The sequence below is a fragment of the Motacilla alba genome, chromosome 2 (assembly GCF_015832195.1).
Source record: "Motacilla alba alba isolate MOTALB_02 chromosome 2, Motacilla_alba_V1.0_pri, whole genome shotgun sequence".
NCBI lineage: Eukaryota > Metazoa > Chordata > Aves > Passeriformes > Motacillidae > Motacilla > Motacilla alba.
Window position 1 is genome coordinate 108,740,918 of NC_052017.1, and position 14,838 is coordinate 108,755,755.

Genomic DNA, 14,838 nt, shown 5'->3' on the forward strand with positions numbered 1-14,838 from the left:
AAGTCAGAGTGAAGCACAGTGGGCTCTCTCTGACAAGCTCCAGTGGGAACACATACCCTGTCTGGAAGCCATGTGCTGTTGAATCACTTCCTATGTCACATGAAAGCACGTATTTCTGGCTGCAGCACCACGAGCAGCTGAGCTAATTAAATACCCTCCCACCCCACTTCCTCCCTCTTGAAACCATCCTCTCCAGGAGCATGCAGCAAGGACAAAGAGGATATTTAATTCCTTTGATCTTGGAATGAGGTAACTACACTGAAGTAATGAAATTAGGAAAGGGAAATCACTGGCTGTGATACAGAATTTTGATATGGAATCTAATTAAAATCCCAGGATGAGCTCATGCGGACTGATCTACGCATAGCCACACCAGTGACAAGAGCACCATAATGCAGCATGCACAAAGAGGGATTGGAAGCTATGTTTTAGAAGTACTTCAGAAAACATTCCTTCATCAACATGGGCTTGCCTAAATATAAACCATGTTCCAGTTTCAGATGACAGTAATTCTACTATCATACTATGTGCTGAGTTAAATGCAAGAAATTCTGTTTACAAACATACAGGAACAAGAATACATCTCATGCAGTCATTTAAAATGACACATTAATTACCTTCATTTAGCGATCAACTGCTGACAGATATATTTACCTCATATATGTCATTCATCCAGATTGTTATACTTTGAAAACTCTTCAGATTTGTGATGTCATATACGAGAACAAAGCCTTGTGCACCACGGAAATAGCTGGTACTAAGTGTATGGAACCGTTCCTGGCCAGCAGTATCCCTGAAGGAAATTGTAACAAATCACACACATACAAACAAACAAACAAACAAACAAACAAGATGTGATCAAACTGCAGAATCCCCAAGAAAGATTACTTTACGGAGTATTGTCCAAGTTTTAAATTATGTACTCTAACATGAAACAAACAAGAAAAAACACAGATGACAGAAAATCTGGGTGCCAGATATAGCAATAAAAGAAATACACTGGAAATGTATTCTGAATAATACAGCCCTACTAGGGAAGCCAAGCCAGTGGCTGAAACCTGAAAGTAATGTCAAGCCCACCATTCCTTCTTTATATAAGTAATTCAGGCGATAAAAAGACAAGATGTCAGATGACATCCCCATATTTGGACAACCCCTTTGTAAACTGTGATACAAACAACAACCTGGTTTAGATGGAAGACAGGTTTTGGGAAAAAGCCATAAAATATAAGGACACAGCGGTTCTTACACATAATGCCAAAACTTGAGGAAACAAACGCAAATGGTATCCCTCAATCTGCTTCAGGAGATGTTGGCTACAAAGCACCATACCTGAAATGTTTCTACACTACTACACCAAGCAAGAGGAACAAATGAGACAAGCTCCAAGCTTTGTCCCAGTCCCAGAGACATGACATCACTGGCATGAGTGAAACCTGATGGGAAATAAAATGAATAAGGAAGGTGCATGCCCAGTGGAAGCAAAGCCAGGTGACATGGAAAGAATACAGAGATTCTGTTTGCCACTGGAGGGAGAAAATCTGTGTGGTCAAAGCTACACTGAAGCTGATAGAAACACGGGAGACAAATAAAAGGTTTTTTCAAATATATGAATGGCAAAAGGCAGTGTAGAAATAACGTCAGTTTGTTACAGGATGAGGATGGTCACCTCACCTGGAGGGACATGGACAAGCAGAGGTGTTTAATGCATTCATTGTCTTCAACACAGAAGACAGACCAAGGGGGTCTCAGCGCCCTGAGCTGGAGGACCATGACTGTGCGAGTGATCAACTCCCATTTGACCCTGAAATTGTGTGGAATCTGCTTCTCCAGCTGGATCCCTACAAATCCATGAGGCCTGATGGGATTCATCTGAAAACTGTCAAAAAGCTGGCTGATGTCACCACAAAGCCTCTCTTGGTTTTTAAGCAGTCTTGGGAGTCTGGAGAGGTCCCAGCTGACTGGAAGCTGGGTAAAGCTGTCACAGTTTTCAAGAAGGGCAAGACTCTGGAAACTACAGGCCTGTCAGTCTCACTTCAGTGCCCAGTAAAATAATGAAAAATATTATTCTGGGAGATAAACCTGGACAACAACACAGTCATTGGCCACAGACAGCACAGCAGGCCAAAGTCCTTCTTGCTGAATCTGACTTCCTTCTATAAAATGGTAATCCACCTACCTGATCTAGGAAAGCCAATAGATATGATCTCAATGAACTTTAACAAAACTTTTGGAACTGTCTCTCACAGTAGCCTCCAGACCAAATGTCCAGCACACAGCTGGATAACCATGCTCAGTGATGGGTGAGCAGCTGGCTCACAGGTTGGGCACAAAGGGTTACAGTGAAGGGGGTGACATCAGGCTGGGGTCTGGTCACTAGAACTAGGGGTTCTGCAGTGCTCCATCCTCAGCCCACTTCTCTTCAACATCTTCATTAACCACTGGGATGCAGGATTCAAAGGGACACCAAGTAAGTTTGCCAAAGGTACTAAATTGGAAGAAGCTGTTGACTCCCTCCAGAGCAGAGAGGCTCTGCAGAGAGACCTCAACAAATGAGAGGACTGGGCAATCACCAACTGCACGAAGTTTAACAAGGGCAAGTGCCAGACTCTGCACCTGGGACGGGGCAATCCTGGTTCTGTGTACAGACTGGGGAATGTCTTACTGGAAGGCAGGGCTGAAGAAAGGGACCTGGAGGTCCTGGTCACTGGCAATTTAAACATAAGTCAGCAGTACCCTGGCAGCCAGGAGGGCCAAGCATGTCCTGGGGGCATCAGGCACAGCAGCACCAAGCAAGCACAGGAGGGGATTGTCCTGCTCTGCTGTGCACTGGGGCAGCCTCACCTCAAGTGCTGGGGGCAGTTTTGGATACCACAATATGAAAAAGGCATTAAGCTCTTAGACAGCATCCAAAGGAGGGCCATGAAAATAGGGGAAGCCATACGACAAGTGTCTGTAGTCTCTTGGTTTGTTCAGCCTGGAGGAGACTGAAGGGAGACCTCATTGCAGTCCAACTTCCTCACAAGGGGAAGCAGAGGGACACGTACCGATCTCTTCACTCTGTGTGACCAGTGACAGGACTTGAGGACATGACCAGAAGCTGAGTCAGGGGCAGGTAGTTTGGCTGTCAAAAAAAGATTCTTCACCCAGAGGGTAGTTGGGCACTGGAACAGGCTGCCCAGGGAAGTGGTCACAGCACCAAGCCTGACAAAAGTTCGAGAAGCATTTGGACAATGCTCTCAGGCACATGGTGAGATTATTGGTGTCCTGTGCAAGGCCAGAAGTCAGACTCAATGATCCTGATGGGTCCCTTCCAACTCAGCATATTCTATGATTCTATGAATTACGCCTTAAGAAAACTATAAACAAGCCTCTATTATTCTTTCATTAAAGCCTGAGATGAAATAAGTGCAGATCCAATACTGGTCAGATAATTCATACACAGATTTACTCCTTGACAAGTTAAATACTGGTATATAATCTTCAGTATTAGATGCCTGGAAAGCCAGGTGTCAGAAGCCCAATATAACTTTCAGAGAAATTTCAGAACCAAAAATAGTGCACATTCCCAAAGATTCATCTTATCAAAAGTAATGTCTCTTGGTGACCCTTTCGAACATACATTTGATGGGTAATGAAATCTAACATCTTGCTTTCTCACTTTCCTCAATGTTCCTATACAATTAAATACACTTCATACGGATCATAGATCTGCACTTGTTTGTATGCTGCAAGTTTTATTGCGAACACAACCCGGTGACAACCCTTTTTTTTAACGTACATTAGTTGTTGCAAAAAAAAATATACTCTCCCAGGCTAAATTCAAATTTTAAAATTTTCAAGTAGGAGTACCTGCACATTATAAAGACACACAATTCAAAGTAGATGAGATTTTTCATGTCATAATGCAATTTAGTTGGCTTTCTTTTGTGATACTAATTAAAACTTACCATATTTGAAGTTTCACTCTTGTATCATTAAACACTACTGGCTTTACTTTAAAATCAATGCCTAGAAGAAAAAAGGAAAATCTGTAACATTTCTCATAACAACATGGATTCCCTTATAAGATTGTTTCTCAGCTCTAGTTATCACACAATTTCAAACAGAAAGTGAAAAGGAACAATAGCACAGAAAGAATAACTAGCCAACCACATACACTCAATATGGAAGCTTTAAAAGGAAATTATTCACTGCTGAGTGCCAATACATTGCACAAATACAATACAAAGCAATGCCAATACCAAGCAAAGAAAGGGCAGGTCAAAGCAAAGGTGAAGATATTCTGAAACTACAAGTAAGTATTACCATGGATTGGCAAGGGACGTGACAGCAGTTTCATGGCCTATGCACAACAGTACATTGTACAAATACACTGGTGATTTTCAAGAGCATGGCAGCTATGAGTGGGAAGGTAAAAATGCTCACAAAGCAGCTGTCACATGGGCAACACAATTTTCTGTCCTTACTTCCAAATCCCTAAAAAAAAAAAAATCCAGGTGTACATGAGCAGAAGTACAACTTGCCTGTACACAGCAAGTGCAAAGACAAACATACATGGGATTTAATTCAAAATGAAGAGGACTGGCTCTACAGCCTAAATCAGATCCAGAAAGCCAATGCTAAAAGCAAGCATTAATACTTAAAATCAATCCAGAATGTTGTCTCTGTGCACACTACAAAGATATTTTCCTTATGATTTATAGCGTTTTCCTTTATTGAATCGTCAATTAGTACTCCAGACGTGTTAGATGATACCTAGATTTATGAGCTGTTGAAGTTCCAGTTCTAAAATTAGAATCTGCCAGCTATCAGCTGCTATCTTAGAATGACGTATTTTTGCAGAGTAAAGCATTGTTTCCCCTATTACTTCATTGCTGAAGTTTGAAATACCATTTGATAATTTCCATTATTGCTTTTGTCCCCCACTGAAAAACAATTAGGCTCTTCTTGTCAATTATAGAAAATGAACTTAAGGTAACATTGTGACAGCTGACCATACTGTATGGGCAAAATTCCATAAGATCAAACTATAGCTACTTAAAATGACAGCGTCTTTTCACCAGTAGTAATGTCATTTGAAGGAACCAAACAGATTGAAAACACACAAAAATTTTCAGTTAATACCACTGAACTGATTTCTGTAAGAATGTGCAAGCCAAATTACTAATCAAAGGAAAGCACCCATGGCAGCAAACCAAAAATGCAGAGGAAATGCTCCCTTTCTCTGTACTGACAGATGTATTGTGCACAAAATTTTGACAAGTACACTCTCACATGCATGCACTCACACGCACTTTCAATGCCATTACCATTTTTTCGTGTGTATGTGGTAAGGGAGTTGAGGTGGATTTCAAAAATTATTATGATAATCATGTCCTTCACTTGATGAATTTTCATTGAAGCTTCAGTGAAAAGGAAAGATGAAATAATATAATTGGTATTGGTAATTAATATTACACAAAGCTTCCTTGATGGAATTAATATTGTCAGAAGGAAATGTAATTTAAGTAAAATTTGCTCATGTAAGGTGAGATTCCAATGTGATGGAAAACACTTGCTCCTGAAATTCACATGGTTTTGTTTAATTATCTGTATCATTTTCTACAATTGATGTTGAAACAGTTGAGAGGGACAGAGTATACACTGGGAGGCTGGAACGTCACTTACAAATGGTGCATTGGGAACACAGCAAAAAAATATATTCCAGACAGGGATTCCCAGAACTATAGGGAAAAGTTCTCAGTTGACATAATTTTAATAATAAATTGCTATAAGCTTTTTAAAAAAAAATTGTAAAAAGGGAAGCAGAGTGCTGAATCAGACTAAAACTTAATCTAAATTAAAATCAGGCATATTGACTTCTTAAGTCAACTTCAAAATTTATTGACCTAAAAGGTCAATGAATGTTAGTGAAAAACAGAAGTCAATATGTTCTGCATGCATGAATTGTTCATGTCTTTATATGAAATTTCCAGCAAACTTAGCAAATTGGGGAGACAGAAAAGAAAAATGAGATACACAATGCCAAAGACAGCTCACGGATTTCAGATGCTTTTAAGACCTACCTGGTATACAACATGATCAACATAACAAAGCAAGCATTGATTACAGCTCTTGAGATAAATGTTATTGGAATGCAACAGCATGTACTTGCCTCTTTTAAGCTATCAAATAAAACCAAGAGGGAGGATGCTGGGTGCAAGCTCTAATTCTGGTTGTTATTTCCAACTTTCATAGCCATGAAAATTTATTTTCTTTGTATTTCAAAGAGTAAATAATGCTCATATTAGGACTGAGGCACCTTAAAGACAATTAAGGCTAAAAAGCATAAAAATAGTCAGCCACAGGGTAATTCAGCTGTGAAATGCCCCTCTCTTCCCTCCCTTTGTCCATCTGCAGAAATCCTCTTCAAAGAGGTCTTTTGCAGCTGGCCTGGAAAATTACAGCACACTTTTCACCCAAACAGAGCTGGTGGGTCCCTGATAGAAAATGCTCAAAAACATATGTCTGCCCAAAGAAAATACAAGTTTGAGTAGCTTAGCAGGGTACAACAGGGAAAGCATGGACAGAGGGTGGTGAATGCCCCTGTGCAGGTTCTACCCAGCCCACTGCCTGTCATACAGCATCTTCAACTCCAGGAACAAGGAAGCAGTTCCTAGCAGCTCCTGCACCCAAACTGGGCAAGTGCCCAGCGAGACATGGTGGGTTGAGTTTCCACTGTTACTCCTAACCCATACTTAACCCCTCCTAGTTGCTGGTGCATTTCTTGTATCAGATTCTTTTCTGAACATGTCAAGCAATGTCTGAAGCAGAGAGGTGTGTCTGAGCAGTCACAAGAACTGATAATTCCTGGTTTGCTGAGAAAAGCAACTCATGGGATAAGATGGTTTGTTAAGAAAACAAGAGTGACAAAAATATCCAGTTTTGTTAGAAAAGAGAAAAGATGTGGATTGCTACTGGTGTTCTTAACACAGGACACATTTACCTTCAATATGGGTCATTTTTTGTTGATTACTTTATTCCCTTCTAAAGTAAATATCAGGGAATCTACATAGACTTTTTAATCCTAATTGAATTTGTACCACTTTCAACTATAACAGATTTGGGAGGACTCACAGCTCTGCAGAAATGTTTCTCACAGAAAACACATGTGCTGAAGGACCACAGCAACCACAATACAGCAAAATAACCTCACAGCCTGTGAGATCACAACTCTGTTCACTGCTATACAAGGAGGTTCTTTTGTTCATAAACCTCTATGACTTTATATGCAATACTATTGTTTAAACAAAGACATTTATTCTTTATAATCTATTCATAATACAATGCATCCACCTTATGATGTGTATAAGTTTAATTAGAAAATTATAACTGCTGATAATTTATCCAAACTATGTAATTGAAGAGGAGGAAGGGCACCCAGCCTTGAGTATTTAAATGTTGCATTAAAAGATTTCAATGAAAATTTACCGTGGATGTATTTTTTGCATTTTCTCATAAAATACATAATTTTAGAAAAGTTCACTACAAAATACTTGTCTGGCTTTTTCCCCCCACAATAACACTAGGAATTTTCCTAGTAACACAAATCTGTGATTCATGATGACATAGAAATGAGACAACCTTTCAACAACCTTTTAACTTGTGTGCCTATGACCCTCTGCCACCAAGGAAGGTGATGGCACATGATTTTGTCAGGGAACTCAGGAAGTTGCAAGACTGCACAGTCAGGATAACGTTCTCTCTACTCAAATCACCATTTGAATTGGACAGGTAAAGTGAAAAAATCACCTGACAGCATATGAGCATTTAATAGGCTGTACAACAGAAAGGGATCATTTGACTGAGCTTGTAGGAAACAGGCATCCAGATAAAAACAGTTATTTGTTCTGATGGTATCAATAGTGAGGAAGGAGACATCACAAACTGAGAAAACACTGTGTCTTCTTCCTTTACATCACTAGGAGCCACAATCTCTAAGGCATCCTCTCCATTCCAGCTGCCTCAAAGAAGAAGGAACCCTCTACTTCCAACATTACTCTTTTGGAAGACACCCCTCATAATCCTGTTTCTTTTCAAAGTTCAAGCTCTAAAACACATTGTAAAATGGAAATAAATGGAACACAGTAGTTCAGAAATAACTTTAAAAACACATTCAGGTAACAAATACCATGCTTGGATTATTCATTTATATTCCAGATAAGCATTCCAGATATTAAAAAATGTTTTTAAACATCTCAATAATAGGTGTCACTAATGAAACTAAAGAGATTAATCTTAGTCCATAAACTGTCACAAAAACTATTATCTTCATTACTCCTTGAAATAGTTCAAGTCACAACTTGGGAAATATATTCTAAATATCATCACCATATAAAATTTTTAGAGTCTACAGTGGGCTGAATCAGGAGTAAAAGAAATTATGTCTCAAAATAATAACCTCATGGTCAGGAATCTCAATGTAAACCACATCAATAAAGCCACTATTTATTTTATAGCCATTCTTTGGGGTTTCTTGCTAAGCCTGGCAACAAGTTGCCTATAATTAGGATCCATTTCCTGACTTTACTGTTGTGCTCTTCCCTCTTTGTCTGTGCTGGTTTCAGGAACTGCTTTGTAAGAAAGGGCAAGAAAATAAAAAGTGGTTAAAGTTCAGCCATTCTTATGTGGGCAGGTCAAGTCATCTTGGGTACATTAAGTATTCCCTGGACTAACTACTGCTACAGCTACTGTCTGATATTTAATTCCACTACACCAAGATCTCCCTGATTGAAAGATGTGTAAATGAGCCATGCATATTCCAAATGCAAGAATATACAATTTCCTGGCATAATTTAGTTTTCTCTTCAGAATCAAATCAAATCAAATCAAAGAAAAAATATTCTTACACGCAAACTCTTAAAAATCAAAATTTCCCAGTGAGGATTTGAGAAAATGTCCACAGCTAATCAAACTACTGTGCTCACGTAACACATTTTCAGGCTGGAGACAAGGTTTTCAGCATGTGGACAGTCATCCTGCCATTCCCCATGGCACTGTGAGCTTGGGAGTGCCAAGGCAGTGGGGAGCTCTCCATCACCTGCCAGCTGCAGTGTGTGGTGCCAGCGCAGAACTGACATGGTCTGGGCAGGGTTAATGATCTCCATCATAGCAACAGCTCTGCTTTAATCATCATGCACACTGCTAACTACAGTAGATGATATCCATATACTATTAAATTTATAAACACAAAGTTAAAGCCCTTTTCTAGCCTGAAATACTGATGAACTGGGCTCTTTTTACTGACACTTGACGGCCCTCTGAGGTTGGTACCCGCAAGGAGGCTGCAGCCAGGTGGGGATGGGCCTCTCAAGCTGCAAGTGACAGAACAAGAGAAATTAGCCTCAAACTGTGCCAGGGAAGGTTTAGGTTGGACATTAGAAAGAATATCTTCCCAGAAAGTGTGATTAGACATTGGCATGGGCTGCCCAGGGAGGTGGTGGAGTCACCTGGAAGTGTTTCAGACCGAACAAGGCACTCTGTGAATTGTCTGTTTGACATGGCAGTCTTTGGTCACAGGCTGGACTCGATGGTATCAGAGGTCATTTCCAATCCAGCTGATCTGGGGCTCTGTACTGTTTTCTCTGCACCTGCACTGACGTACAGCAGCAGGGCCTCAGTGGGCAGTAAGAAGTCTTCGCAAGTTTATACCAGGAGCAGGCTCCCAAAGCCCAGCCGAACAGCAAGCCAGCACTTTGCAGCGGCACCGGAGCCAGCGCGACACCTGTCCTGACACCCCGGCAAAGGTCTAAGCTGCGGGACGCAGCTGCACAGCCGCACGGCTCAGCGCAGGGCGGTTTGACACCTCCCAGCCCGGAGAGCCGCGCTGACAGCGCCGGTCTGGCCGTGTGCGAGCCGCGGGCACCGCGGAGGGGAGGGCGAGGGGCGGCAGCGAGGCGGGCGGAGGCGCACGGAGGCGGCGGGCACTCACCGATCGTGGCCATGTACGAAGTGGCGGGAGAGTCGGCGGGAGGCGAGCCGGGCTCCGTGTACCTGCGCACGATGGAGGTCTTCCCCACGCAGGACTCTCCGGCCATCACGATTTTCACCAGCAGCGGCCGCGGCTCCGCGGCCGGCCCCAGCCCCGCCATGGCGGGCGCCGAGTGCCGGCCGGGCCGGGCCGGGCCGCGCCGGGGCGGGGCGGGAGCGGGCCCGGAGCCTCCTCAGCGCCAGCCACTGCCCCGAGCCCGCGTTATGAAATTATGCAAAGATACACTTTTTTTTTTTTTTAAAAGAAGTTTCATCGCGAGGGAGGAAGCGGGGAACTTTCACAACCCCCATGACGCTTCCCCCGTGAAGTACAGAAATAAACAGTCTGGTTTCACATTGCTTCCTCGCGCTAGGTCAGAGGCTGAGGAAACAGGTTTTAAGAATTTCCTCTTTTTCACTTTTAATTTTATTGTCATCTGACAGTCAAAGTGACCTATAACACACACACACACACACACACACACACACACACACACACACAAAAAAAAAAAAAAAACCCAAACAAAAAAATAACCTGTATCAACAGTGTACGTTTGCTGCATGTGTGTCTGGATGTTTTTTTACCAGGATCCCACATTGTCCAGATTATAAGGCCCGTGGCCATTTGCCAGCATGCACACGGAACTCATCCAGTGTTGTAAATTTAGCAACAGGATATATTTGAATGAAAAGTGCTAATGTACGTTTGCAAATATTTGTGTCTATCTAGGCCTGTAATGACTTCCCATGGGATTTCACTTTGTCCCCTTCAACCCTTCAACTAACAACTTGATGACTTTATGTATCAAAGCTGTAGATGTGACACATTTGCTTTCTGTGGAGGACCATTTATGACTCAGTGAGCTCCACCTAGCATGATTCAGAATTACAGAATCAGGACCATCAAGCTTGGAAGATCCCTTTAGGATCATCCAGTCCTATCATCAACCCAGCACTGCCACTGTAACCCATAAACCACTAAACTGTATCACCAGCACCCAATCCAGACACCTCTTAAATTCCTCCAGGCATGCTGACTCCACAAATGAAATAATGCTTGGCCTCTTATCAAGGAGGTATTATTTCAGGCTTATGTCCCCTTCACCCCTCACACCAACCTGCACCTCAGCTTGCCAGTATTGGACTTGGTGACCTTTAGGACTTTGTTGTAGAAAATCTCCAAAGGATGTCATCAACCTGTCCCTCAGTCAGTAACATTTCCTTCATTGCTGGAAAATTGAGAATTTCTGCCACAAGCTGAGAAATAAGGAGTAGGGAACAACAGATGAAATCAACTGCTGAGTTCGGTGGGCTTTTTAGGGGTGATCTCTGTGTAAAAAACCCAGTGCTGGAAAAGAAGGCATCAGTTAAAGTGTTTCAGTTAGGCACAGAGTAAGGTTGTGTATTGATGAGTGTGAATGCATTCTTGAGTGACTGTTGGTGGAAAATGTGTAGCCCACAGGACACTTTTAGGTGACACATCACATTATGAAGGTATTTTGGGGGCCTGACTTGTACAATAAAGCAGCAGGCATGTGGCTTGCTTAGTTCAGCAAAATAAAGGCTAGGAGGGAATATGGTTACTCTTTGCCAGGGATTCAACTAAAAGGAAGCAAAAAAAGATGCATAAAATAAAGAATAGATAGCTATACACCGACCATGAATATGGCTAAGCCAAAACTTGTGAGGATTCTAATGATATTTCAGAAAATTTTTGCAATTGAGATAATTGGGAGAAAATTCTTCATAAAGGCAAAGTGAGACGAATGTGTTTGGGGGGGATGTAACTGCCTGCAGTAGGGAAGGACTGGATTTCATAAACCAGAACACTTCCTATGAGAAAAATCCCCTGCTATCTCAGCAGCCTCATGAAGTTCTGCTTCCCCATGTGGAAATTTGAAGTCACCGTTGTTTATCCCGAATCTGCGGGAAGATAGGGTGGTGGCATCTTCTGCTCTTTCTCATGGGTCAGAGGTGATGACGTGTATAGGGGAACTCCAGCACAGATATTGTAACATCAGCAGGCACAGACGAGTGCCTGCAGGCAGCTGTGCATCTGTCCTGCTCTGGTCCCTTTGTCAGTGAGGCTGCTGGAGCGAGGACAATGGTGCTGTGTCCTGTGATGGGTGCTGTAGCAGGGGTTGGACAGAGGCATGCACGTGGGCAGCACACTGCTTTACAGATACGCCTTAAGGCTTTGTCTTTGCTGTGGAGCCTTCTTGATTGTCTGCTCTGAGGTTGTCCTTCTCAAAATAGCTTTCTTCAAATGCAGGCAATGCTGCAGCTGCCTGCAGCAGTTACATTTACGTGTTAGCCTGGACTGATGGTGTTAACAAGGATGCTGCATTAGCTCAGTCTTTACCCTCTACTGTCTGTCAGGCCAAGCAATTTCAATAAAAAGGCTCTCCATAGCATTCTGTACATTCAAGTGTTGATTTATAAGCCATGCGCAAGGCAGGATTCTAGCCAAATTCCTAATGAGACTCCAAATACCCGGGGTTACTGCTGCTCTCAGTGAGTTACAATATCACTTTTCCTCATATTCCTATCCACAAGGGGACAGTCTTTCCATCTCTTACCACGACTCAAACCATTTAAATGTTAGCTCCTTTAAAAACTACCATTCAATGAATGAAATGTATTTTTTTAAAATACATGTTTTTGTGCTTTAGAAAAAAGTTCCATAACTTTGTATATATGATATTACTGTACTTACAGGGCTAAGCATAAGCAAAGTTAGTTTAATGAAGCTAATGACTTGAAAATAATGACTGTAGCTACAAAAGAATCAGTGCAAAGCACAAAATGAAGTTTCCATTATGCTTATTGAGATATCTTTGGAAAAGAATGTATTTTCTTCTCATTCAGCTTTTTTGATTGTTCACTTACATTTCTTGACTCTATCCAAAAACATGTTTAATAGTACTACTAATAAAGACATAATTTTAAAGGAGGTTTTAATCTTTGAATTTTCATACAGAAAAAATACTAGATTTATTAAAATATAATTTTATAAAATGTTAGATTATGAAAACATCACATTCATTTTTCTTCACTATTTGTAAATTGTTCCAGTTGGTCTCATATATATGATTCTTACATTTTTGCTTCTTACCTGAAGCATTTGGTTTAGAAATAGCTGCTTAATTTGCTCTGAGTACAGAATACTTTGGGCAAAGTAGATAATGCCATAATTTTAAATTTTCAAGCTGGTCTCACCTCCTAGTTTTCATTATGTGGCATATAGCCCCCAATCTCTCCTGATGAGTTGATAAAGCAGCTGATTTTTCATAGAGCCAAACCCCCACAAAAGTGGGACAATTCCTCACTGCAGTTACAGAAAGTACTGTAAAGTGCTCTGAATGCAGGAACAAACCAGATAGATTCTTCAGCAAAATATTTAATGCAAACCATGCAGCATAATCTTGTCTCTAACCCTGCTTTGCACATACTTGCTAGCAACTATCATTAAAAAAAAAAAAAAAGTTAAGGAGAAGAACATAAATATGAACCAAAGATGAAGAAGCATTCTTTTGAAACATAATAGTATTGTTACAGATGCCACAGCCTCCTTAATAAATGAAGCTTCCTCCTTAATGAAGTAAAACTTACAAAATATTGCAAAGTGGTTCAATGTATTCCATCTGAAATTATTTTGATGGAATATTAGAATACTAATGCAATTACAAATATTAGTAGCATATTCATGAAAGTTTTCCAGAGCTGGAGATATAAGCTAAAAATGATAATGAGAAGAAAGAGCGAGGCTTAATTTGGATTTAAAATGCTCAGTACTAAGTCACTGCTCATGTCAAGATTACACACTGAATAGATTCTCTTAAGTGACCAAAGTAGAACTTTTTGCTTTCATTTCTGCTAAGATAAAACCACTTCTGAGTGGACAAAATTAAGGTAAATTACTCATGATAGACAAAACAGGGTTCACTAATCATTAAATAAAATTTCTGGGCCAACTGTGAAGTATTTTAGTTATTTAGGAGATAGGATTCTCTGTCAGACCAGAATATAATTTTTAAGATTTCATCAGAGAGTGGGACATCTCTCTCTACACATCAGAATGACTCAAATGTGTGGTTACTGATAAAAACTGCTGAAAAGTGATTGCGATGAGTTATCCATTGTTTGTAGCAGCTCACAATTCACTTGGGATTTGCAGTAGGTTTTAACTTTATTCAATGGCAGAAGTTGTCACTACATTCTGCCTTGGTTTATTATCCTCAGTTAGTGTATCCCTTGATATCTCTGGATTCAAAGCCATGTTTTTCAATATATTTGAAAGAGGCAGTGCAGTGATCACAGTAACAGGCAATTTCAGCTGATTCAAGAGCAGCAAGGAGAACAAATGAAAGATATGAGGATTTCTGTAATCAGAGGGAGAGATAATTGAGGCTAAGAGAAATATTTTAGTTACAAAGACAAGTAAAAAGGATCCTGATACATTACAGAGAAAGAAGTAGGATCACAAGACCTGCCAGAAGTTTGCTCCAGTGCAGGCTTCCCACAGGGTCACCGCCTCCTTCAGGCATCCATCTGCTCCAGCATGGGTTCCTCCACAGGCTCTAGGTGGATTTCTGCTCCACCATGGATCTCCATGGGCTGCAGGGACACAGCTGCCCCACCACGATCTGCACCACAGGCTGCAAGGGAATCTCTCTCTGGTGCCTGGAGCACCTTCTCTGCCTTCTTTTGCACTGACCTTGGTGACTGCAGAGTTGTTGCTCTCACATATTCTCACTCCTCTGGCTGTGGTTGCCCAGGGGCTCCCACCAAAATCCCCTTTCCCTCCCTCCCTCTTCTTGACCTGGA

The 14,838-nt window shown here is 41.2% G+C and overlaps 1 protein-coding gene across 3 annotated transcripts in view; it reads right to left on the reverse strand.

The window, feature by feature from the left end:
- The window catches only part of LOC119697696 (ras-related protein Rab-10-like), a 32,346-nt gene extending 22,084 nt beyond the window's left edge, over positions 1-10,262 (reverse strand). Inside the window, exons 1-3 of one of the 3 annotated variants that reach the window (XM_038128764.1) lie at positions 9,974-10,250; positions 3,951-4,011; positions 655-793 (exon numbers count right to left, since the gene is read on the reverse strand). In XM_038128764.1, coding sequence (XP_037984692.1) covers positions 655-793; positions 3,951-4,011; positions 9,974-10,133 — 360 coding nt within the window. In that variant the 5' untranslated portion in view covers positions 10,134-10,250. Of the gene's footprint in view, positions 1-654; positions 794-3,950; positions 4,012-9,973 lie in introns of all 3 variants that reach the window. The other 2 variants (XM_038128765.1, XM_038128766.1) reach the window with 2 other exon arrangements.
- Between the last annotated feature and the right edge of the window lie 4,576 nt (positions 10,263-14,838).